We start from the raw sequence: 27,694 nt of genomic DNA, 5'->3' as shown, positions 1-27,694 counted from the left end.
TTCAACCCAAACCATTTACTTTCATAATTGTTCAGCGACTTCGTCGCAGAAAAAATATAATTACAATCGAAAAGCAAAGGATATAGCCCCAACCCCTTCTATCGACCCGCGAAAAAATTAAATGAAATTGATTATTATTGGTGATAGTCACGCACTAACCTTAACGATTAAAACAGATACTTTGTTACGAAGCAGATTCGTAAGCACAACACTTCACACCCAAATGAGTTTCTATATCGCTATTAATCCATATTTCTAGTCCCTCGGCGGTCTCGATCTACCATTACTGGTAGCCATATTGGAATACAGAATATATCTCGCAAATGAATACTAGGTGGCTCTCTAATCGATTTATTTTTATGATAGTCAATTATTAACATGGTGGACAAGTCTTTATACAATACGATATTGTCACAAACATTTTCAACATGTGGGAAATATCTGGTTGTTGGAAATACTTATGGAGAATTAGGAGTATATGAGTATGTATCATTAGTTTCCTCAATAGTTCAATATGTTGTGTAGGGATTAATTACGCACATAGACCAAGTGCCGGCTTTTGCCGCTGTTTATTTGAATTTAAAATGAATTTTAATGTTTTGTTGTACTCATCAATCCAGTGTATTTCATGTTTTTTCTCTTCTATTATTTATATCTATAGCCTCAATCAACTTCTGAATCCCTCAGAAGAGTCTCCTCCCTCCCCTAGAAAGCCTATTTATAAACACACCCTTCATGAGGGAGTGCAGCTTTGTAGTATGGTTTCCTTTGATAAATTTCTTATTATTGGTTCTGTGGGTGATATCGTAGGATGGGACTGGAAGTCAGTTACGACGTCCACGAATCCAAAAATATGTTGGCAAATTAGTATTCCCACAAGCAAGTAAGTAGCCAAATATCACGTTTATGCTCATTCTCAACGTCCACAAGCTGATTGTGACTTCTTCCTGATTTCAGGGACGCATTGGAAAAGCCTGATGTGAATTCACTTATAATTAGTGAAACTGGTGGCTACTTATACGCAGGATGTGGAGATAATAAGATATATGTTTTTGACTTGGAATATGGAAAGTTGCTGAGAAGCTTTGAAGGGCACGATGATTACATTCACTGTATTCATAGTTCGTAAGTATTATCATTATTTCGTCAGAAAATTATTTTTACCCTCCAGTAAACAGCGGTATCATTTTAGCGGAACTACATTGGCATCTGCTAGTGAAGATGGCAGTGTGCGACTATGGGATACCAGGCAGGAAATTTGCTGCAGTGCTGTTCAGCCCTTCATGCACGAAAGATTATGTCGTCCCCATCTAGGGAAGTGGATCGGAGCCGTTGCCCTTAGCGATGACTGGATGGTAAACTTTGAGTCATGTCACTTATACAGTTCAATTTATAAATAATTTTTTTAGGTTATTTCATATAATGTAGCATTTAAATCAAAGTCATATTTGGCCGTTTTAATGAGTAAAATTTGGAAGACAGGCTTTGCATAAAGATCTAGTTTTCTCTCCCATGATGAGGAATTACCACGTATAATATCTGCCAATGCCTTAGTATTTTTGTCGGGATTGAATTTTTCCCAGATTAATTGACCATACATTCCCCGACCATCTTGCAATTAGTAAAGGGTCGACCACTGTAACCGTATGTCATTGCCTAAGTTGATGTTTGAAATATTTAGCACTTTGCCTTGTCCTGTCGATTTACCACTTTAGAAATTTGAGGCTACACTGCAGTAAATTGTTCTTCATTACAGATACTTGTGCTTTCCTTTGTTCAGTCCAACATTCATATTCTTTTCATCCCCCAAACTCACCTGCGTAACATTTTTCCCCTTTTTATTAGAAAATAAATGGCCTCAATAGGACTGAATCTATTCAGCAGTCAACTTAAGTGCCATCCAGAATATAACCATATAAATTAATCATGCAGAGGAATGACTTGCGGTCCTGATTGCTCGAAACCTTGCAAATCCACTGATTATAACCAATAGTGGTCTATTATTTTAGGTATGCTTTTACATGGGCACATAGACTAACCATCACTTCATTCCTAAACCTTTATTAAATCTACTCATTTTAGCATTTGAAATTAAAATCAACCATTCTTCAAATCTAAATCTTCACTCATCCACATCTCTGCCTCCCTTCATACCATCCAATAAGCATATTCTATTCTTCCCCTTACCTTGATTGCTCAGCATTCTCCACCTTATCACAGTCTTAAACATTCCCTTGCCAGTTAAAATGCTCTTGATCCACTTTTTTGGCTTCCTTGGGATTTCTCCCAGCAACTCCTCACCCACACCTCAAAAGCCTCCACAACCTCTTCATATCCTCTTGCCTCGGAAACCAAGGAGGACTGCTTCTAATCAATACTGCAATTGATAACCCCTCCGAGTGATAACTCAATATCTTTTCTGGAAAATCATTCAGTACTATTATTTCTAAACTGCAACATTCTTATGTGCCTGTGGTGAATTAAATAAATGCTGGGAGTGTATTTCAATTTCCTTTGAATTTAAGATGTCTGCTTTCTGTTGTTAGATCTGCGGTGGTGGACCCAGGCCTGCGCTGTGGCATACCAGATCACTAGATATGACTATGCCATATCCAATGGATGATGGTGGAATTCATTTCCTTGGGTTCCATGATGACCGAATCATGGCTGGAGGATGTCATCCTTTCTTCTATCACTTCAGTTACAGCGGAGATATTCTTGCACAGATTCCATCTTCATCCACTAGCATTTACTCTGCTGTGTTACAGGAGTCTCCAATCAAGGTTTGTGATTGGCCAGGATTAATTTTCACCTTCTTAGTTAGTGGGTTGAAATTCTAACATTTTATTTCCTAGGGCATTTTTGCCAGTAAACAAGTAGTTAGTGTATTCAATATAGAATAAATGATTACAATGTACATTAAAATACCCATTTCATTCAAATTTAATTGCAATTATAAAAGGTTCGCAGGAATTTGTTTCAGTATATGGTATCTGCTATGCTCATGTTCAACCTTCTATCATCAATAATTCAATTCCAAAACAAATTATTTTCATATTTCACAAGGTATGTGGTTTAGGATTCCCTGGAGTAATAATTTATTTGGAATCCTACAAACTGTTCGAATCTGGAAGCTCTAAAATCCAACCATGCTGTAAATTGCTTCATAGCAATGCATGTATGAACAAAAGGTGTTAATTCTGTAGACATTTGGCCTCCTGCATAAGTGTTGTTTCAGTGGAATTTCTCTCCATTTTTTGGTTCTTCGCCGCAAGCTTTGACATTGTTGACAGCAGTTTTACTGGTGTTCCAACCAGCATCTTCAGGTCAAAAGGGCCAGATTAAAGTTTTGGCTTTCGTTATATTGGGTATACAAAAAGCCAGCTGCTTCGTAATTGGCTCTTTCTGGAAGGCTTATCTTCCCAGCGCTATGGAGAGGGTATCCATCATCTCTATTCATGTCTTGAGCATTTTCATAATTTTGATGACTTCCTGTAAAAAATGCCCAAACCTATGAATATAGAAGCAGATAGTACTAGGAAGAGAGTCATACAAGAAAGGGCCATCAGGAAGCAGCTAGCTTGTGGTATGCCCTATATAAAGATGGCCAGGACTTCAATTTGACACCTTTGACCTGAAGATGCTAGTTGCAACACCAGAAAAACTGTTATCAACAACATCAACGTATGTGGTGAAGACCCAAAAATTGGAGGGAAATTCTACTGGAAGAACCAACATTGTGTTTCAGGGCTTATGTGGAAATACTTAGTAGTAATGCAACTTAATCCAGGATGACTTAAACTTTACCATCCCCTTGAAAAATCCGGACATTCTACTTGAATTGAGCCTTTTTTTAATTTCCCCTTCATTTTTGTAACCTCCTTGTGGTTATGACATGGAACAAAACTGGTATCAATGTAAAAAATTATGAATTCCCTAAATGAATAGAACCTTGCATTTACATAATGAATTTGGACTTCAATTTTGCTCTGAAAAGATTACTGAAAAAAATTATTGAAAAGATTATCAGTAACTGATAGGAATATAAGGTTTGTGAAAGCTATCCATACTTTTTTCTAATCTTAAAAGAAATTTGGGATGCATTGATTTACTCTGTAGGTTATAATTGCCCATAAGAACTATGTAAAAATGATTATTTGCATTTTAATTTTTTCTACCTAGTGACAAAAATTCTGATCCTCAACATGACAATGATTTGTTAATTACCTCTGCTATGAAATAGAAATGCCGTAGAAACATTTATGTACACTGAAGCAAAAATCACTACCACTAAATTAGTTAAAGATATTATGTAATGTTTTTTTTTGCATTATATAGGTTTCTTGCCAGCAATCCAGAATTTAAAATCCATAGTTGCTAATCACGTGAATCATAGTTGCCAATCCTGTAAAAGAAAGAACCATACCCTTGAAAACATAGTTTATAGAATGAACTGATGGTAATAAAAAAGTGGCATATTCATTCCTATGAGGGCTGTTAATTAAAGAGTGATCAGAGATTTTTTTATTTGAATAATTTACTGTTTGAAAAATAAATTTTACAATAGCATAGGCTAAATGTGTAATTATATGTGGGCCATACAGGTTTCATTGATTTTTACTCCAGTATTAATTCAGTGGCAGCTATTACCAAGTTGAAACATGTTCTCAGTTCACCTCCTGGTAACTAAACAAGACCAGCACTTTGCATTGTAATTTTGCTTTCAACTGAACAAATCATGAACCAAGGCCTATGTAATGCTAGTGAACGGTTGTAAAGAGTCTATTCTTCCCTATAATGCAGCTGGAAGATGGCTTCAATCTTAAAAAATGGGATACAGCCCATTTCATAGGAAGCTGGATTGGTCATTGCTACTATGGAAGTAACCATTCGTACCACCGCTGCCTTTGCAAGAGAAAATAAATCAAATAACACCAAGAAAATTATCAGAAATATAGAAATTTTCATTGGGTGCCAACCGCATGTCAACAGAAAAACTGCAAATGAGGTGTGTGGTGGATTCGTAGACTGCTCGTACCCATGCAACAGGACACTCATGGTGTGGAGATTCATTCACTGTTAAGAAGATGTCAAAGGAAGATGAGGACTTCCATTCAATGTTTATCAATGTACGGGAATTTTGGCGACATTTTAGTATTTTTATCCTAAGAGCAAAGCTGTGTGTGTTAATGTCTAGATTCACCAACAGCAAAAAATGCCAAAGTGGTAGCTTCAACTATGAAATTTTTGGTCAAATCAATTTGGAATATTCAGGGAATTTGTTTCCGCAAGTCAAATATCAAAATTGTAAATGGAGCATAGTATGGGAATGTGCTGAAAGTTATCCAGTACCATATCAATCGCAAAAGGCCATATTACAATACAGGCTGAATACTACACCATGGTAATGTATGGCTCAAATCACAAATTATTTTTTGCTGAATATCTGGTGAAAATCAATGTAAAGTGTGTTTCTTATCCTTCCTGTAGTCCAAGCATAGCCCCATGTGACATTTTTTGTTCCTCAATGTGAAGGAATGTATTTGTAGAAATTGTTTCTTGTCATCATACCCAGGGGTGAAGGCTATGGAGGATATTTGAAGGACCTATCAAAAAATAGCTTCCAGTATGTCTTCAAAGACTAGGAAAAAGGATGGGACAAGTGAAACGTATCCAGTGGTGTTGAATTCGAGCAGGACAATCAGCATTGGAAGAACTGTTGGAAAGGCAGCAGTAGAGTACCTGTAGTTACTTCAATATAATCATCTGCTGATGTGCATCGAAATGCATGAATTTAACTGTTCAAGAATCATTTACCCTTATTGGGATTGGAACCCACTCTTCCAATGTCTGGCTGAGTGCTTTTGCCATTACAGCTACCAAGGTATCCTTGTACTCTATGAATTTGCAAGGTCTTGAAAGGAACAAGATGTTGTGCTGAATTACTGTTCATGCAATATCACAAGTTTATTGTATTTGTGCACTTTGCTCAATAGTCCTTGAGGTTAAAGTAAATATTTAACCACAGCAGTGTTTAAGCATTTAATTACCACGAGTGTTACTTTCATAGTGTGTGCATCAAAATGCAAGAATTTCATCAACATTTGGAGGATGAGTAAAAGTAGATTGTTAAAAATAATAATGATCATTTTTGTATTGGCCAACCAACCCTCGTATATAAATTTACAAGGGTTGGGTGTTGGTAGATTTCAGTAGGGGTGGTTTTTACATACCCCATTAAATGCCCAAGGTATTTTTCTGCTGTGGATTTTTACATCAATGGCATCAGCATATAATCCTTTTAATTTCTCCACAAATGTAAATATTTACACTATGCATGAATTCTACAATTTTTTATGCTTGAATTTTTAATTATGCATAATATCAATAAATTAATAAATGATTTAAAATACATGTATGCTTGATTGGTAATACATATGAAGGGTTTAGGTTGAAGGAGGGACTATTCCATTAATTACGCCATTCTAAAAGATGATCAATTCATAAGAATGGGGAAGAAAACTCCAATGGCCGTAAATTTATTTTTTTAATGGCCATTGGAGTTTTCTTCCCCATTCTTATTTAATTGAGAGGCCGTAGAGCTAATTATTTCTTACTCTGATCAATTCATGTAACTATCACTATAAACTTAAATATTCACAGTGACTTGGTTGGAATGGAGTAATGTACCAGCATCACATGTTAATAGCCAGGTTCCCATGTCTTTGAAGGGGTGAATTTAAATAACTCCAGTTGATGGGAGGTAGGAGTAATTACTCACGTCAAGAGTAAGCTAAAGTCAATCCAGGGTTCCTGTCTGCCCTATCATCAATTCATACATGTGGCTAACTAATTTAGTGATGCCATTGATATTGATCTTTGTTGTCTCCCCAGTATGCAACTCTTACTGCTTGAAGATTCATCACTGGTGTAGTATGGCATTCTGGAAATGTCACCAAAACCTCAATACATTTGGCTTCACCTCTGCTACACCTCTCCATTACATCAATCTATGCTAATTGAAGGTTATTTATTTTTATGGCAAAGATTATCACTCATTTTCTTCTCTTGTTAAGTAATTTGAAAAGCCTGTTCTGAATAGTGATACCACAATTAAAGTTGCCTGCTTTTTCCAAAGTTAATATTTGATCATTGGATACATTGATGTCACAATGGTGACATCTTGCACGAACCTTTGTATATGAGGTGACACCAAAAGAGTGTTATAAAAAATTATATGATTAACTATCTTAATTATATACAGATTCATTAAAGTTAATTTTTTCTTACTTTTTAGGCCCTGAGCATCGCAGGATCCAGTGCAAAAATCGACCTTTGTTCCAACTTCAGCTATCGGGATCAAATTCTTTCATTTTAACAGATTTTTCTGCACTCTCTGCCTTTTCTTAAAAATAAACATTTTTATATTTTTCCATTTCATTCATTTATAAACTCCTTGCTCGCAGTGTGAATGAAGTCCATTCAACCTTTACATTTTGAGTAACTTTTAATCATTTTTCGTCAAAAAACATCAATAGTTGAGGTAGTTTCAATACAAATTGAGGAAAAGTGGGAAACAGTAGGGCAAAACATTGATGCACTAGGTTTCAAGAGTTAAAAGAAACACAAAGCATCGTGTAGGACACCAGGATAGTTTGTGCTTTAAATTATTCAGCCTTTTAATTAATGCAGTCATGGTTTGGTTTTGGTGCCCTGTTCAACAGTGCTCATCAAATGAACCCATGTCCAGCAACGGCTGATGGGATGAATCCTTCCGTCCCATCGTGGGCTCGCACCCAAAACCAGTCATCCAGGGGATGACTCACCAGGGCCACCACGTCTCCCTTGTCCACGGATATGGTGTCGCAGCCTGTTCCATGGTAATCCGACCGAATGAGCAGAAGCGTCTCCCTCTGAGTACCACTCCCTCCCCCCCACCTCCCACGCCTGTTCCTTCCCCCTCCACACGTCGAGGCAACAGACATGGCAGCGGTTGCCTTAAGGAACAGCCGGTCCACGGCGGCCTCCTCGGGCCGCGCATGGCCCCGGCACCCCCCACCGCCCACCACCCTCCGTCGCCTGTGAGCCGCCCGCGTCCTCAGCTCCCCACCCTCTGACACTGTGTCCCTGAGCTTCTCCGTGTCCGTCTTGTTTGGTGGGCAGGTGTGGAGATGTCCCCAGTAAGCATCCCTGGTCATTCGAGATGACAGAACACTCGGAGTGGGCCTGACTGGGGGTGGGGGAGGAGGGGGAGGCAGTATCCCAAGGGGCAGGCACACCCTTGCAGACACATACCCTTCTTCCCCGTGGGGGGTTTGCACATACAGCCAACCCTTGTTCTTAAACACCGCATTGACCACCATGCCCAATGGTAGGAATATCTGTTCATTCTTCTCATAGTCATACAGGTAATCAGTTGAGCCTTTCTGCAAGCAATGCATCTCACTCTTGCAGTCCACACTATGTTTGTATCGAGAGGACTTTTTGGCAGTTTGGTAGAGTACACAGGATGATGCCAGGACAACTGGTATGTTTGCTGGATTTTGCAGAGAAGCCTGTAAAGAGATTAGGTATACTTTTTACTCAGAAACTATAAGTCATTTATCAGCATCCACCATCAAAGAAAAGTTACAAGCCCGAATAACACAAATTGCATTTAAAAAGGATGATAAACCTAAAAGATTTTTAATGATAATGTAAACAGTTGAGAAATGGCGACAGACATGTGGATCAGCATGATAAGTTAATTTAAAAGTTGACTTGTGTATCTATGAAACTGAAAGGAATGTGATATAGAAAAGGATATCATGGGTCCAGCAATATTCAATGGTAGTATAGAAAAAGTCCTTAGAGAAATAAACTCAAACAAGGAAGTAGAAAAATACTAATAGAGGAACTGAAGAGTTCAAGGAAAAGATTCTCGAAACTCTTATATTCTATTTATGAGGAATGAAGTTCAGCATAAGATTTCATTAAACCAATTATGATCTCATCCCAAAAAAAGTGAAACAGTAGCATTCTAGGAGAATAAAATGATTAGTTAAATTTTGCATGCAACTAAGGTAGCCCTGAGAATCATCAATGGAAGATTACATAGTAGTGAAAGTAACTAACTAGGTGAACATTTGGGTTTGGAAAAGTAACACATGTCATGTCAGTATATGAAAACATCAGTAGAAAGGAACATCAAATGTAATCAGAAATGCTTCCTTCCAAGTCCGTCCACAATTATTTCCTCTGATTGATCATATACCCTGTCTATTTCTTCCTCCTTGTGATTACTTGTTTAGCATGTAGACCTAAATAATGACCTAGTTCGTTGGTTCAGCTTTTACCTCAAAAAATAACACGCTATTTTCCACCTGCTCTATGTTCACAACACTTCTTCCTATCTTTTTGTTCAATACTAACACTGGCTATATTCCCTTCTGCTGTATAATAGGTACTCTATAACTATCACACCAGTAATCCCTATTATCCTGCCATCTAAGCGCACCCAGCACTAAAATATCTATATTTCCTCTCTCCATTATCATCTCCTTTATATTATTTAATTCCTGTCCTCAACGCAGTACAACAGCCCTTCCCCTACGTCAAGGTTATAGTCCACGGGGAGGGAAAAGTTTGAAAAAATCCCATTGAGGTTTTTGTAATACATCAAGCTTGTCAAATTAGTTATCTCAAATTTTTGGACTATTCAAACACTTATTAAAATACTGAGTTGTAAAAGTGATTATTTTTGTGTGCACTCTCTACAACGCGTTGAATGTCTACATTACTTAATTCTGTTAAAAATACAATAAGGGTATTTAGGGTGGCAAGGGACAGATTTTTCACTATAATCTGCAAAACTATACTGATGTTTATGCACCCTGTGTTAATGCTGAATGTCAGCATTAACACAGGGTCCTTTAAATGAAGCTCCTCTTTTTTGACTCCACACTTATCCTTTTATTTTTGGCATTTAGCATTAACTTATGGCTATAAATTTGCTAAGACCTGTGGAATTTTATTACTGAGCAATCCCTGGGATTTGCTAAACACCTAGTGTCACATCCAGAAAATGTTTTAAATCAAAGAAAGTTATATCATCTTTTTGGCAACTTGTAGTATTATTGTTAATAACATTTGACAACGCATATGCACTGAAAAATAAAAGAGATGAAGGAAAATTTTTACAGCTTGTTCCAAATATAATTTTTGAAATTTTTTTAAAAATTTAAGATATATCATGATTTTTTTAAGGATATTTGGTTAAATTTACTATTGAGCTGGTATCATAATCATATTTTTGTCACTTTAAATTTATAAATAATGTCTGAGTGTCCAGTAGTTCACTTGTCCAGAATAGTTCACTTGTCCAGAATAGTTCTTTCCAGTTCAGTTCACAATAAAAAGTGAATCTCAAAGATGAGGAATTTTACTGATCTAGCATTGGAGGGATAATTTTGAAAGTTGATCATTAGCGAGAGATCAATCTGTTTCCAATCCATGTTTTAGAAACTCAAGAGTTCCTCATCTAAAACATAAATATGGATAAGATACTTGCATAATTTAATTTACCTTCTTTCTCCTCACAAAAGTGATTGATTTGTGGTTAAATATTTATTTCTATACACTAATTTTATGAGTTATTAAAAACAACTACAATTCAAGGATCACTAATGTAATGTTTGTAATGCTCACATAAATTTAAACCTGTGGATACATATTATTTTCATAATTGTGGTTTTTTAATCATTTATCATCAGTTTTTGTGCCAAATTGGATGGCTTGGAGTCAAAATGAGCTGTCCACTGAAAAATATCCATTGAATCCTTCTGAACATTCCAAAGGCTTAGAATTTCTACCCCCTGGTCATACTTTGTTCTCCTTGTATTCTTTGAAGTCTTATTTGCCACCACTTGTTACACATATTTTGTTTTCAGAGCCCGGAATAACATCTTGTATCATACTATAGATATATTCTCAGAACTCTATTCTGGGATTCAATAAAAGTGCTGAACACCTGAGAGAATTGAGCTGTAGTAGAATAATGAAAAAGTCGCTGCAGCATGATGTGTAAGGAGGTGCACAATTCTGTTTGTAATACATAGTAGAAGTTACGTGTTTGAGAGACTGATTAAATATATACCAGTTGGAGAAAATTGCATGAAAGAGCTTTTGTGGAAGGAAATTTTGGAAACCAGAGAAATTGCAATTTTTTTGCTGTACCACATTCCAATGTATCTTTTATGCTGTGATTTTCCTTGCATTCCATAAGATTTATTGCAGCAAAAGATAATGACAAAGGATTATCAGAAACAATAAACAATCTCTTGTAGCAGTGAGTACAATATGCACATACACAATTTTTCACTTTAATTATAAAGGGAAATGTATTAAAACTTAAGATGTCCTCGAATAATTTTCTCCCTTCTTATGGTAATCCCCAAGATGAAGATTTTTCACTAATTAAACTAGTTCTCAATATATTAGGAGGTAAATTTTTCGTTAAAGTGAAGAAATTTTGGCCTTTGACAGGAAAACTGTTTACATGATGACCAATCACAAAATTTACAATGGGTTGCTTTTGCTTGGACTACCAATGTAGGTTTGAAGAACTCGCTACTGCTTGAGATTCTGGAGAGAGCATTTGGCGTGATGTTGATGTACTAAGTAGAGCAAAAATTAGTACTTATGTATATTACTAATGTCTTTGATCCATATGAAAATTAACAGACAACTATTTTGCTCCTTATTCTTAACAATAATTTTCTAAGCCAAGGATATTTTACACATGCTCCTTTCTCGATTTTTTTACTGGAAATCCATAGGTAAAGAATTCAAACCCTTGTGCTGTTTAGCCCATGGAATTTGCCAAGTTTCAGGCTGACACTTTCTCTGCACTTTTTGCTTTCCAAGACATCCATCAACATTCATTTCATCTGAGTGTCCCTCTTCTTCCGTTTTTATTTATGGTGTTGAATGGGATCCTTGCTTTGGCTAGTCTTTTCAGTGCCACATTCCAAACTCTTTCGACCCCGCCAATCCTTAATCTTCTCCTCCAGACCATAATTTTCAACACTTCCAATCCTTGATTTCATTCATTACACTAAATATCCTTGCCTTCACCTTGTATTTTGCCATGCTCAAAACCAAATATTCGACCATTATTTTCCATAATTATTTGTTTAATGATGCAGACGTTCATCATCGCTTCATATTGAAGGTATTAATTATTCCTAACATGATATTCTCAAGTAATAGCCGCCCTTTAATCAGTTTCCTAAATACTTGAAGGCTATTGCATTCTTATACCTTCCTGCCATACATTAACATTTGTCTCCTAACATTTTCTTTTAGCTCACTTAGCCATACATTTTCTTTCACTTTGCTCTAATTATCAAACCAAGTCACACACAATATTTGCTTTACCTTCTGGTAATTGATTTGAAGCCTACTTACTTTCTGCAAATATCACCAGGCCACACACTAACATAATTTATATCATTCTACTAATAAACATTGCTTTTTCCCCAACACTCTTAAAAATATAAGTATAAGAAATTCTATGAATATTGAATTTAATATCTATGAAAGGAATAATAGAGAGGTTAAACATACCTCTCTCGTTCCATTCATACATCTTCAAATAATATTATAAGGTGATCTACTGGTTAAGGTAGGTTTTTGGATGGACACAGTTATTAAATAAATATTTTGTGACTCCTAACAAAACACAAAATCCGGTATCCTACTCTACATCAGACCCCTCTTCAACTCTGAGTACTTTCTTCCTCCCCTCATCCCATCTAACATCCCTATCCTGTTCCTTCCCTTTCCTCTTTGCCTAACATTCTCCGCACTATTACAGTCTTCAACATCCCACTGCCGGTCAATACCCCATTCATCCACTTTTCCTGCCTCCATAGGATTTCTCCCAACAAACCCCTCTCTTCACCCACCATACCAAGTACTTCCTCATTTGTTTTCTTCTCTGTCCATTTCACCTTCTCCATTCTTCTCCGCACCCACATTTCAAAAGCCTCCAGTCTACATATATCATCCTGCTTCAATGACCAAGTTTCTGCATCATACATAGCTATGCTCCATATCAAAGTTTTTTCGAGTCTCTTCTCAATATCCTTACTTAACGTTCCTGTCATCAACTCCCTCCTCCTTGTGAAAGCCTCTTTGCTTAGCACAATTCTTCTACTTACGTCCCTACTACGAGGGTCATCCGGAAAGTAGTACCCGTTCGTGAAATAAAGACACAAAAGTAAATATTAACAAACATAAAAAATTTTATTTGAAAGAGGATACTTTAAACTACTTCTCAACATAATCTCCAAGCAAATTAAGGCATTTGTCATAACGTGTGACAAGTTTCTGTATTCCTGCTGCATAGTCCTTCGCCGCCAGCTCATTGAGATACGCGAGGGACCCATCTTGCACAAATTTTTGCATAATGCAGATGGTGTTTAACAATTTCATGAACAATTGTTCGAGAAACATTGGGAAAATGCTCACAGATGTCATCAATTGTGACGCGCCGATCGTTCCTCACGAATTCGTCAACTGAGCTCACCAGTTGGTCTGTAATGACAGACGGTCTCCCCGAACGCTCATCGTCGTGTGTGTTCCCCCTCCCCATGTTGAAGTTGCGACACCACCGCCGAACAGACGACTCGTCCATTACATTGTCTCCATACACCTCCTTTAATTGGCGATGAATATCACATGGGCGAACGTTTCTTGCATTGAGGAATTTAATCACTGCCCTCACTTCACAACTGGCGGCGTTCTCAATTTTTTTAAACATTGTAAACAATCACAGAAACAACACAGGCAATGCTAGCGTCACGCAACTTGGCTCAGAGAAGGCAGACAAGCCACTGAAGCTATCTGACCTCGTCCAGCGGCTACTCGCGTCGTCAGCACTTCGTGCGGCACGAACGGGTACTACTTTCCGGATGACCCTCGTACTTTGACCGTGTTGGTCCAAAACACTTCCGAGATACATAAACTGTTCTACATGCTCTAGTTTTTGCCCTCCTATTTTAATGTTAAGCTTGGCCTTTTTCTTTCTAGAAAATCGCATAACCTTTGTTTTATTAATATTGATTCTCATCCCATACCTGTCGCACTGAATTTCCAATTCACTCAGCAATGCTTGCAGCCCCTTGGCTGACTGACAAACTAAAGCTTGGTCATCAGCAAACCTAACTGATTTTACGAATTCCCCGCCCACTTTCATTCCTACCTCCAGTTCTTCCTATGCCTCTTTGATCATTTCCTCTGCATACAGGTTGAACAGCAACGGTGATAATGGGCAACCCTGCCTTACACCCCTTCCTAACACTGCCCATCCTGACTCCCCGTTTCCCACCCGCACCTGAGCAGTCCGAGACATGTACGGGTTGCGGATTAGCCTCCTTTCCCTCCAATCTATTCCTACTTTCTGCAATATACTCATTAGTTTTCCCCAATTCACTCTATCAAACGCTTTTTCGAAATCTAAGAAACAGGCAAATACCTCCTGGTTGTATTTTATATTCCTCTCGATTAATAATCTCATTACTGCAATGGCATCACGAATACCTCTCCCTTTCCTAAACCCAAACTGATCATCCCCTAAGTAATCATTTGCCCTATTCTCTATCTTTTCGTTTATTATCCTTAGAACAACTTTAGCTGCGAGGGATATCAAACTTATTGTCCTGTAGTCCTCACATGATGTAGCCTTTACCTTTTTCGGAATTGGAACTAACACTGATCTCACAAAGTCTTCCGGCCAGATTCCTTCCTCATCGATACTACAAATGAGTCCATATAGCCTCTTCCTCGCACATTTTCCCTAACCTTTTAATAGTTCCGCAGGAATGTTATCCACCCCCACGGCCTTATTTAGTTTCATCTCCCTTACTACCCTGTCTATCTCATCATCGAGTATGCCTGGACCCAAGCTATCGTCCTCTACGTCATGTACCTTTTCTATGTCTAACTTTGTTGGTCGAAGTTCTTTTCTATAAAGTTCTTCTATACGTTCCTTCCATCTCTCTTGGATCTTTTCTGAGCCAACTATTAACTTACCCGCCTTATCTCTAACTGTTAGCATAGATCTTCCTTTCTTACTTCCCGATAAAGTTTTAACTTTATTGTACAGCGCACCGATTTCACTCTTCCTCTGCAAACTTTCCAGATCCTCACACTGCATCGTTCAACATGCTTCTTTTGCTTTATTTGTTGCCCGCCTCCATTTATTGTCAAACTTTTTGTACTTCATTTTGCCTAACTCTGTGTTTACATTCTTCCATTTTCTTCCTCTTCTCTAATAATGTATGTATGTTTAATAGAAAGAGATCATATAATTTTTTATTCAAATAATTTATTGTATACTAACTTAATTTTATGTTATACTGTTAGCTTTATGTATATTGTATATTTGCTACCAACTTCATCGATAATGCTCCGGTAATACGTCAGCAGCAGGCCGTGAAAGTTGGAATATAGTATGTTCAGTTCGCCCATGGTAATGGTGGCGGTAGCCTACGATGAACAATCTGCTGCAGATATTATGCATTCGCCGGAACAACAAATCGTCAGCCGGGTCTATGTAATACTGCAGTAGGCTAAATGGAGAGTCTGTTTTTCCCTACAGCACAGCTAGAAGATGATTAAAATGTTTAAAGAGGTGAGAATATAAATTTCAAAGAAAGGTGGACCCGGAGCTCAAGCCACTACTCTTGCGGAATTCGACAAAAAACACAGCTGTTTTGTGGGAACAGATTTTCGAATGACGTAAATAGCACTAACAGAACTAACAAAAATGTCAGCCATACGTTGGTAACGGAAAAATTGGGCATGAGATGCGTTTGTGCGCGTTGACTTCCGCGAAATCGAGACTATCACGCGAAGATCAATGTAAAGTGTGTCCTTAATTCTCCTTATTTCCCAGATCTAGCCTCACGTGACTTGTTTCCGGTCCCAAATGTGAAGGAACACCTTTTAGGAGTGCATATTATATTGTCGGAAGAATTCTTGTGAGAACTGAACATGTCTCAAATTGCATCGGATGCCACTGACGCAATACTTGAATCAAATCAATGAAACTTGGACCACATATACGTAAATTACACATTTAGATACATCTACATAAATACCCCGCGATCCACCAAAATGGTGCGTGGCAGGGGGTAAAAGCACCCGGAGGAGTGAACAAGGGTTTTAAGGAGATGAAGTGCTTATATAGGGCAAAGGAACGAAAAAATCCGCCAAAAATCCCGGAAAATCATGTTCGAGGTAGTCCCCTGAAGAGGAACCGACCCCAGTGCGCACACGCATGCAGATGTTAGCGCTAAAACCCGTTTAAAACAAGTCTCAATTCCAACCGCCACAGAAGCTCGCATGTTACATAGGAGGGGACAGAACTGAATATAGCCTACCACACTAGAGACCACCAAATCTCAACTCTAGCCAACACAGAAGGTAATTGCAATTCAAAATATTATCTTTTTGCGCGATAAATTAAGCTACATAGAAAATGATTTTAATGAAAGTGTTGAGGGAGAGAACAACCTATCCTTATTTCTTTGCCGGTTACTTCCCTATGTCCTCTTAATTTCCGCAAGCAACCTACGCGTTCTTATCAGAATAAAATATCTTGGTCAGTTAGTACTTTTTCCAATCCACTCTTTTATGTTTCAAATTATCCATTCACTTATCCCATAAAAAATTAGTAAATGCCTTTTTAAATCAATGAACACCAAGGGTTCTTCCCGAGATTTCTAGATAGATCTTTCTGCTACCTTCATAGGCAATTGAAATCTCATGAAAACCCCTTCTCTTCAAAATCCGACTACTGCTCTTCCCTAATTAATCAGTCCAGCCCTCCAGAGAAAACCCTTATTAACACATTGGCAGTATGGGATATTAAACCAATGGCCTAGTATTCCTCGGTTCTTTTTAGTGTCCTTTCTTGGCCTTAATGGATAACATTACTGTTGAGTGACAACCATCCGACCACTCATCTCTAACGTATCTCATGAAACATATCTCCTTTAACAGTTACCATAGCTCTTTCCTTTGTCAGGTTCATCTTCCTCCTCGGTCTTTTCTGCCATAATCTCTAACATTCAGTCCACAATTCGTGTCTTCACCTTCTTCCTCTATTTCAAGATTTTGGGAACCAATTATCAGAGGTGGACCATAGAGCCATTCACCATATTATATCCATCTGTTCACCTCCTCAGTTGGTTCATTGATTACCACATACCTGCTGGTGTATTGTAATTGGTTTTCAGCATCTAAAACAATATACATTGCGAGCCAATGCAAGGAGATGTGGCAGAAACAGCTACAAAACCATTTAATGTGTATTTTTTCTGAATATAGTTTTGTTAAGCGTTCGGAATACGAAAAACGGACGATTACAAGAGTTATTTTTCACAAATTTTCGTGCACTCAGCCTTGTTTTTTTTCATCATCGCTAATAATATGAGAAAGTGGATTCGTACACAAATAGTAAAATAATTTCCGTTCCGAAATAAGTAATTCTAATTTTAATGCCCTAATTCTTTGATTCAGTTCGTCTGTTGCACTCTCATGATATGCTAGCCCTGGTGGCGGCGGGGTAACGTCCTCGCCTACCAACCAAGAGGCTGCGGGTCCAATTCCCATCTTGGTGGAATTTCCTCGAGGGTCTTCCTTGGTTGTATGTAATTGTCTTCAATTTCTGTAATGTAAGGGTTAGGTGGAAGATAGGACTATGTATCAACCTCGCCCAGTTAAGTCGATAAATAAATAAAAATGATACAGTATGTCATCTTAAAGTACTCAAGATCTCCCGGATCCTCAAAATAAAAACTCCTCCCCTAACAATTTTGACAAATCTGTTGTATCTAATCTCAATTTCATTAAATGCTTACATCTCACTTGTATTTCATTACATTTAACCGTTAATTGAATCCAACAATTTAGAGCGTCCTGGTGCCTCGGTTCAATGAAACCTCCTAGCGGTTAGGCGTGGGAAGCAGTATATGGCTAAGTAGGTAGTCTCATTAGAAGGGTTAATACGTAGCTTGTTTAGAATAGTGAAAGTGTGCCTGTTGTACTATTAATAGTCGTCAGCATTAAAATGCTGACGAAAATGGGGCAAAACGAACGCCGTAACTGTTAGAAGGGAAAAAGGTGCACAAGGCACAGGCGCCGAAAAAGCAAGTAATTTTGCATACTTCTTTAATTCATTTTTAATGTCTACAAAAAGCTGCGGTCAACCGAAGCGGAGTAGATAATATAAAATGGTGTATTAAGAAACGATATGGCATTAATTGAACAATTACTACTTGAGAGTGCGAGAGAAGAGAATGCGCATGGAAAGAAGCAAGAATTGGTGGCAGAAATGTTCTTGAGACGGAAAAATGTCCAGTGTGTACCTGATACAAAGCCCAAGGTGTGTGATGCTGTTGAGATTGATGAGAGTGTTTTGGGATTAAGGGGGAGTTGGTGACAATGGGTACCGAATCCTGGGGGTGGGCTTGATTCTGAATGAGAGGGCATGTCATGTAACCCTCTCCTAGTCACTCTGTGTACGTGTGAAAATTGACCCTGGAGGAGTTATGATTGCAGTTCGTCATCCACTAGTGACTGACGAAACTGGAAACCTCAGGGATGAGTTATGAGAAAAATTGAGATAAGTTTTGAATTAGCATTATCCTGAAAAACTAAAATAAAAATGGCATTACGCAACATGGATGGTTAGGTTAGTGCTAAAATGAAAGCCTCTGAAAAAGTGACGGTTTAATGGATGAATCCCGACCCTAGAACATATGCTATAATCTCCAATCTAATAATTTATCCACGTTTCACAGGGATATAATTCTTGAAACATTATTGGTTCCGCTGTATACTTGTAATGAGAGAGAGCGCTAGTGAAGGACACGAGGGAAATGAGAGAAGCATAATTTGAAAGAGGACTTTATAGGGCAGTTTCAGAAGCGGTAACGGGGATAGAGTACGTATCAAAGAAGATAAAAACATTTTAAAGTATTTAAGCGCAGAAGTCGAAAAGCCTTATGAAAATGTAATAATGTAATGTTCATACGAGGGCGAAGCGAATTCAAATCAGGAGAAGCTGGAAAAATATTTTGAAAATGGAAGTGTGAGTGATGCTTGGACGAGTTTAATAGAAGCGGCTCTTGCTCGCACTGGAGGTGTACGCGGGAGAAATATGGTCGGGAGAATGAGAGGTGGAAAAGAGGAGATTATGTGAGTGCAAAGAGGCAAAAAGGAGGATGATTGCAGCTAACTGAAGATACTCAGAAGGGTGCACATGATGTTATTGGAGAGAAAAATAATGAACTAAAACATGTTGCCAAAGAAATTATGGAAAGAGTAAGGAAGCATAGAGCATGATAATGACACAAACGCATTAGGCGTTGAGAATGATCCAGGGGAAGCTGATACAAGCAGAAATGACGGTGTAAGACCTGTAAGAATTTGAAAAAAAAACAAAAACTGTCGGCGTAGGCGAAAAACTACTTTTCATTCCGTTGAGGTGTTTAACTTATGTTTGCAAACTTTAATTCTATCAAACGAGTGGAAGGATGCAATAATTGTCTATTTGTATTGGAGGGGGGATGGACGGAATGCAAGCTCTGCCGAACGATCAGCCCCTTCAGTAATCATGGGGAAGAGATCTGTAGTATACTGATTGAAAAAGAAAGACGGTAACATTGGACCAATCTGTTCGTGAACTGTGGCTTTGTGGCCTTTTATGCGGCATACAGTTTGCCTATTTGCTCTTCATAAGGTTTTTCGTAATTTCGCCATGGATATGCAATGTTAAACTGTACAAACGTGATACAATTGACGGATAAGACATATACAAGTATATATTGTGTAATGATTGCAGATATAAATGCACTCGTTATTTTTTTATGCCGAAGACACAAAGTTATAGATGCGCCAAGAAGAAATATTACTCTGGGCATCATGTTGTTGATTGAGAGCCCAACACGCAGCTCTGGAAAGATTTGGCGAGGCGACAGAAATAATGAAAATGATGGGGAATCGGGATGGTGCGGTAGCTAACATTCTGGCTTCCCACCCAGAAGGCCCGGGTTCGAATCCCAGAGGCGGCAGATAATTTTCAGTGGTATACCGATCCCTACTTGAGCTGCTGTGTGGAGGGCACTTTGAGTGAGCATGCCGTCCGTCGGACAGGACGTTAAGCTGCGGACCCCTTGGCGCCTTTCGTTAAGATTAGGCTAATGCCGACGCCGGGTTTCTCTCCACCGTTTCTTTCTTCCCATCCATCCCTAATGGCGCAAACGACTGCAGCTGTCGATCGCCTCCCATAAAAGCTACTATGAAAATGATGATAAATGCGTCCAAAACAAAAGTATTTGCGTTTGATCAGAGAGTAGGGAGGATGTGTGTAATCGATAATAAAATCACATTCATGAAACTCACATCGATGCCTGAGGAGGAATTCCAATCTACCGGCAAGATAATACAATGCTCTCCCGATCATACGAAATCGTATCCTAGATTCCACGAACCCGTTACATACCGTAACCCTGTGAGGCTACCCTTTTCCCTCACCATGCCTGCATATCCTTTTTCCTTCATAATCTTTTGTGAAGACGTCTTTCATCATCTCTTTATAGGACTTCACCAATTTACATTCCTTACAGTTCTTCGATAAACCTCTCCTCTTCAAGAGACGTAACCCGGCTGGCCCATCTCATACTAAACATTCCTCTTGGCACGAAATTTCTATTGAATCATTTTTTTAATCATCTTTCTCTTTTTTAGCTATTGCCTATATTGCAAAGACGTGGATGAAAAATTCAAAATAGGTTTTAAGAAATCATTCGTTATACTTAGCATTGTAGTTACAAATAAAATATAAATATATCATGATGCCCTCCCCATTGACTACAGCCTTGACGTGGTGAATGGATCTGTGCGTTCTGATGACCCCTAGAGCTGTGCTGGCGGGAGGAATGATAATTGCTCCTGGGAGGGTCATCCATGCCAGATAGGTCGAAGGTTAGGAGCCAGACGAAAGGTAATCCACGCAGCACCTGTCCCTCAGTGAGGCGGCTGCAAAGGCGTCTGGCCCCAGTGGGGTGGACATTTGACTAATGGTGTCATGTTAAAAACAATATTGAGGAAGGCAACGGGAAACCACTTCAATAAATTATCCAAAGACTTTATGATGGACATGAGTATGGAAATGAGTCCTGGCAGCAATGGACCGCGTGTCGTTCCCAGAAGAGGGGCAGAATAAGCATTCGCGGTCATGAACACACGAAATTCTTGCAAAGCGAAATCGACAGTAGCAGCACAGACAAGGACCAAACCGGTGAAAAGAGCGACTTGAAATGTTAGAACGGTGTGGAGGATAGGGAAAGCATCAAATAAACGGAGAGAGTAAAGAGAGGAAATATGCGAGGGCTGTCAAGAAAGTAACTTACGTTTCGGCCTAGTGTTGCGGTGGGTAGGACTAGAGGAAAGGGTCTAAACGTCCCTATTATCAGTACGCATCCTGCAGTGGTAAAGTGCAGACTGTGGTTCTTCTAATTTGCTCACTGCGAACTGTTAAAATGGGCGCTGCAATAGAAAATCCCGCGACTTTTCAGCTCGTAGATATTTTAAGACTGTGCGAGGTGATATGAAAGGACAACGGAGATTACTGTAGCGGTAGTGATGGTGTAATATAAAGAAAAGGGGAAGAGAGTCAGCAAGGGGTGGAGAAGTATTGAACAAAAGGTTAGGAAGTAGTGTAGTCACTGAAAGGGTGAGTGATGGAATATTAATAGTGGAAATAAAAGGTTAAGCCATGAACTGGGTCATTTCTCAGGTCTACAAGCCTCCAAGAGCCTATAAGGAAGAAGAAGGTATATTTAAAATTAGAGGTTACAATTTCGAGTGTTCCCGGAAGTAAATATTAAATAGGGATGGGGGATTAGAATGAGTCGGTGTGTGAAGGTGTAGATGAAAATTAGGTTGGAGACTACATTTTAGGAACCAGGAATGACAGAGGGGAGAGAGCAACAGAGTTCTGCAGGAGACAGGGTTTCATCATAGCAATCACTTAGTTTATACACCTCAACAGACGTTGTTATACGTGGAAAATACCGGGGGATCCATAACTATATCAGCAAGATTATTTTACGGTTAGACCCAGTTAACGAACAGCATGATTAATTCGCACAGTTTCCCGGGAGCGGATGCAGATCCGAATCATAATTTATTTTATAAAGTGTAACGCCAGATTGAAAAAAAAAGAAAAAAAGGTAGACAGACATGGAAATGGAATGTAGAAACATTAACCGGGAAAAAAATAACTGAAAACGAGGAGATAATCGAAACATTTATGAGCGAGGACAAGGAGACGGGTTCAGTAGAAGAAAGATGAGGGCATATCAAAAAAGGATATCGAAAGCCGCATACGAAACTACTCTTTTCGGAACAGTAAATAGGAAAATGATAAGGAAACCAAGGATTAAGGACCTGGTGATGAGAAAGGTAGTCGAAAGAAGAAAAGCGAAGAATGTAAGCACAGATTTAGGTAGAGAAAAGCACAAATAGTTGAATGGCGGGAAAGTGATAGAGCTAGAGAAGCGTGGTGAAAGACAAGGTGTGAGGAAATCGAAAGTTAGCGAAGAAAGGGTAAAATTGGTGCGTTGTACAGGAGGGTAAAAACATTGTCAGGAAGCATAAGGGAAATCAATGCACACTATTAAATTACTATACGTCAGGAAATTTATTAATTGAACCAGGATATATTCAAGAGAGACCGAAAAAATATATAAAAATTCTACTTGATAAAGACATTTGGCCAGCAAGCTTAGACTTGGAGAGAGAGAATATGACGTAGATGGGGATAGCTTAGGCCTAGGTGTACTTGATTGCTACGAGGGTAGGCTGAAAACTAATGCACATATGCTTGTAGACCACAAACAAAATAACCTATAGAAGCTCTCTTGATGGCATTTCGAAGCAACATTCCCCCTCAATACTCATGCGCAGATTTGAGGTCGTTACATTCATCCAGTGTATTGTCAGAAGCGGAAGTATGGAGACGTGTTCTAGTGCTCTGACAACAGAAATAGAGGACGTCAGGTGGGATAGGCGATACATCCGCAATCTGCACATCTCAGACTACTCAGGTGCGAATAAGGAGTAGGGATGGAAAGTGCTAGGAAGAGGGGCACGATAGGGGTGTCCATAATCGCCTGTGCTTTTCAATGCATATTTGGAGGAAATGGTGAACGATTCAAGGGTAGAAGTGAAATGAAAGTCGGCGGGTAATTCAAAAAATCAAATTTTCAGTTAATCAAGCTTTGATCAGCTAGTTTTCAATGGAGTTGCAATCATTTTTGAGTGTATTATTATATGTATGATCGATATGAGATGAGGAATAATGCAAATAAAACAAACGCTTTGAGTAGATATATATATATATATATATATATATATATATATATATATATATATATATATATATATATATATATATGTGTGTGTGTGTGTGTGTGTGTGTGTATAAATTGTTATCATCTATTCTATATTTTGTTCGACTTCACCACATCACTCCTGAAACTGCTCGATATTTTCATAACGTTTAATGCTTTGAGGTTTGTGCAGAAGAAGGAGATTCAGTTAAACGTTTAAACAGGAAGTTTTAAATAGAGCAGATGGCACAGTGCAACCATCTTGGTAATGTTCTGGACCAATATGGTTACAATGCTAAGGACATACATGTAGGAAGAATTTCTTTTGTCAAAGAATCTTTCACAAGGAGTGAATTGACGACAGGGACGTTCGGTAAAAATTATCAATTATAACTTAGATTTGGAGCGTGGTTTTGTAACAGTGTATGGCGCGGAAACGTGGTCGTTGAAACAAGATGATATGCATAGATGGAGGCTTTTAAATTTTTGTGGGTGTGAATGATGGAAAAGGTGAACAGGATGAAGCAGGAAACAAACGAGAGAGCACTAGGTATGGTGGAGGAAGAGGGGGATAATTGGGAGAAATCCAAAAGACGCAGGAAACATGTCTGCGGAGCATTTGATTGGCGATGGAATGCTGAAAATTGTGACAGAGGGGAGGATATTTGGCATACGAGGAAGGGGTGGGAAAGCGAGATGGATGTTCGACGGAATGAAGGGAGGAAGAAAGTAGGTACGATTTCTTTAGTATGTAATTTCTTGTGGAATGGAAGAAGGGTCTATTGTGGTGTGGCGTATCAGGCTGTGTTTTGACAGGAGAGGTAAAGAAATGTATCTTTTCCCAGTCTGTGTCCATTCAAAACCTAGCTTAAACTGTAGGCTACCAAACAATACTAGTCGACTAATATGCTGATACCAATCTAATTGTTGATCGAATGCTACTCCGAGATATTCAGCAAAACGTTCGTTGGTTCCGCATTTTTTACAGAAATAATATTAAATCAAATCTCTACCAAGGCCACCTATTCATAGGTCGGGGTTATTTGACCTTCAGAATCTTTTAAGTTCTCTTTGAATTCACATTTACATAAATGAGAAACTGAAAAGGAGAAGAAACATTGAACCTAAGGCACACGGAGACATATTATAGTTTCAAAATTATTGATTGAATATTGTTTGGGTGATAATTCAATGCTCTTAGAAGAGTTCGAAGGTATGCCACGAACCTGCATGCTGTAGCATAAAAATATTATCATGATTTGTATTGTCGATATTCTTTTACGCCAATAAGTACAGCCACGATACGCTCATATAACTATTAATTGCTCTGGAGACTTGCACCATGTAATTTCTCAAGCATCTTTTGGGCTTCAAACTATACACTCGGTGCTATTAAATGATAATGACTGTTTAGAAAATAAAGTAATTTTCTTTTCAACAGTTTATTAAGGATAATATTTTTTTCCAAATTTTCTCATTCAGTTTGGATTAAACACAACAATGTTAATAACCAATAATTTTTGACGATCTGTCGATCCACTATTTAGAATGGGGTAATAAAAATTGTTCTTTTTGGTGCATTAGGAAATACAACTTACAAAACTCACGTTGAATGCACAAGAGAGGACATAAAAATACGATCAATTATGTGTTTAACAAACCTTCGTTTAAGCTATCTCCACCGCGGAATTTCCATGCTGAAAATAAATACTGTTAGTGTGTCAAACTTGTTCGTAGTATATAACTGGTTCCATGGGTTGGAATAGATTCTGGATACGCAAGAATGGTATGCAAGATATTTGGTGCTTTTGGAGATCTGTGGAATTCATTTTGGTGGAATAAATAACACTAATAACATATTTGAAAAACTCTTTTGCGAATATTGTAATATCATTGCTAACTAGGTCGATTGTCTAAGCTTAAAACTGTAACTCCCCTTAAGCCTATCGCCGCATAATTCTTTCAGTATTGCTCTTGGGCATTAGTTTATCGTACGAAATTGTATAATGTCACAATTATTGGCAATTTATCTTGTATGCGTATTCATTTTATTTCAAAATTCTTTAAACCTTTTCTTATGCATCGTTACCAGTGTTTTTCCGAAAATTTTAGTTTTTTTTCTGCCGGTCTTCCCAATAATTGGTGAGAAACCTATGGTTTAATTATGTCGCTTAACTATTCATAACATTTTACACCCATTGAACTATTCATACAGGTTTGCAGATATTTCAAAAACATTGAAAATGTTACTAAGTTACTGTACTTGTACAATTGTTTCACTAAATATAGGGTACCAATTAATAATTAATTAATAAACAGCTGCTATTTACCAAGAAATATAACAAAATTACGACGGATACAATTTTAAGATCAGTCATTTCTAATGAGGACCGTTCAACACATACCCCCAGCAGGCAATCATCAATATAAGAAAAAGGGTACGGATTATATTACTTACGTCCTCAAACAACTTTGTATTTTCCACCACTAATCATAAAAACATGTCACACGCAATTTATAACTATGTAAAATTTAGAATTAAGTCCATGAAGAGGGATTCCTACACAAAAAAGACATTAAAATCACTCTCAAAGCATTGAGCCCCGTACCACTAGTGTACCACATTGCAATAATAACTGCCGAAACACGGATAATTGCCGACAAGGAAGAGTTATTATTGCAATGCGTGCTCACCTGGGACAAAAACCCGTCCAAATCTTGTATCTCGTACCCAAACCTCGAAGGGGGAGGTGGGGGTAGTGGTGGGGGGGAAGGCTCGTTCGCGGGCTGCGCGCTGGGCCACGGTGCCCTCCTGGGCTCGGGCGCGGCGAGATGGACCAGGTGGCGAGCTTTCCCCCTCGACGACGCCGGCGCTTCCATCGGCGTCCACGGCGGAGGGGCCAGCTCACCCCGGCCCACCATCACGCACTCGGGCACGAAGCCCACCACTTCGTCCGGGCGGGCCGCGGTGATGACGCCCCCGCCGCTGCATCTCCCCCCTGGCGCCAAATTGGGATCCGCGGCCGGCGGCCCTCTGGAGCTGTCGATGGGGGTGGTGCTGGAGTGCACTAGCGGCTTCTGCTTCCTGGAAGACCTCTGGCCCATCCTCTCTGCGTGATGGCCCGCGACCTTGGGACGACCGTGGGCCGTGTTGGGGCGTCGGGTCACGCTCGGCACCACCCCCCCAAGACGATGAACACGTCACCTCCTCCCATCATCTCCCCACCACCTCGATCGCAAGGAGACCGAAGTCGGGTCTCCACTTGACGGAGCGAGCGGCACCGCCCCGGGCGTTGAAGTCTCCGGAGCATCGGAGCCCCGTGACGAGCAGTTTTGGCTCACTTCCCTGGATCGACAACTCTAGTTTTGATAAATTATCACGGCGTAATGTATAGCTTAAGAACTTCCGCATAGAGAATATGATTTGAATTTGAAAACTGAGCAACTCGTAAGAACAAAATAAATACTTAGGACTGGGATTTCAACGCAAAATGTCTAAACAAGCGTATTTGCTGCTTACTGAACAAACGTGACAATTTATAAAATCAAAAAATACTGAACATACCTAGGACACAAGGAGAAAGGGAGAAATTATCCCTCACTATTATTGAAGTTAATCTTTGGCTTTTATTTACCACTTGTAAGTTTCAAACTATAAGAATGTTTACATGTTCCTCCTTTGGAACACCAACTCATTTGAACTATAAGGTATTCGGATATTTTCTAAATTTTCTACACTGTTTTTGTGCCTTTTTGTGGAAATTCGGACGGCTACACTCCGGCATTCTTGGGAAATGTAAGCAGAGTTGAATTCGTGAACCAATACGCAACCCATAAGCCTCCTGAGGGACACGAATTCTGAAGATTTTGCCATTGAAGAGATTGAGCTTGTTGATTGATCCGCAGGCCACAGTACTCAATGGATCCAATAATTGATTGACCCTATAACTTGAGACCTGAAATATTCCACTTGAAGCACATACCTTGAGGTGACATGGTAATCCCTGCGTCTGTATAAGACGCCTCAAACACTTAACAACATTACGCGACGGAGGAATGGATGAACACTTCCGTCAGCACTTACATGCGTGGGTTCAACCTCTTGTCACGAAGCCATCATTACTCCACGATCGCCTTCGAGGGAGGTATTTGCGAGAATGGAACACACATTCAACCTGTGGGCAAATATATAGCCCAAGTAACTTAGTTTCAGGATGAGGTTCAACGTAAGATCTTCAGGTCACCCA

General features: G+C 38.9%; 3 protein-coding genes across 3 annotated transcripts in view; 1 reads left to right on the top strand and 2 right to left on the bottom strand.

Moving 5' to 3' along the window:
* The window catches only part of Srrm234 (Serine-arginine repetitive matrix 2/3/4), an 88,317-nt gene extending 88,017 nt beyond the window's left edge, over positions 1-300 (bottom strand). Inside the window, exon 1 of the mRNA XM_071590753.1 lies at positions 160-300. The gene's annotated coding sequence lies outside the window, so the exon portion shown is untranslated. The remainder of the gene's footprint in view (positions 1-159) is intronic.
* On the top strand, positions 298-7,430 carry thoc6 (THO complex 6). The gene is made up of 6 exons (XM_071589698.1): positions 298-482; positions 662-883; positions 958-1,125; positions 1,193-1,355; positions 2,547-2,783; positions 7,298-7,430. Exons 1-6 carry the CDS (start codon positions 379-381, stop codon positions 7,376-7,378), a joined length of 975 nt encoding a protein of 324 aa, XP_071445799.1. The 5' UTR covers positions 298-378; the 3' UTR covers positions 7,379-7,430.
* Positions 7,431-7,649: 219 nt separating this feature from the next.
* On the bottom strand, positions 7,650-26,552 carry LOC139692530 (uncharacterized). The gene is made up of 3 exons (XM_071590752.1): positions 26,142-26,552; positions 8,460-8,555; positions 7,650-8,390 (listed from the first exon to the last, which is right to left on the bottom strand). Exons 1-3 carry the CDS (start codon positions 26,550-26,552, stop codon positions 7,731-7,733), a joined length of 1,167 nt encoding a protein of 388 aa, XP_071446853.1. The 3' UTR covers positions 7,650-7,730.
* Positions 26,553-27,694: the final 1,142 nt, after the last annotated feature.

The sequence above is a fragment of the Hetaerina americana genome, unplaced genomic scaffold (assembly GCF_022747635.1).
Source record: "Hetaerina americana unplaced genomic scaffold, ioHetAmer1.1.p SCAF_4, whole genome shotgun sequence".
NCBI lineage: Eukaryota > Metazoa > Arthropoda > Insecta > Odonata > Calopterygidae > Hetaerina > Hetaerina americana.
Note: the sequence above shows the minus strand (reverse complement) of the source record. Positions and strands in the feature narration are given on the sequence as shown.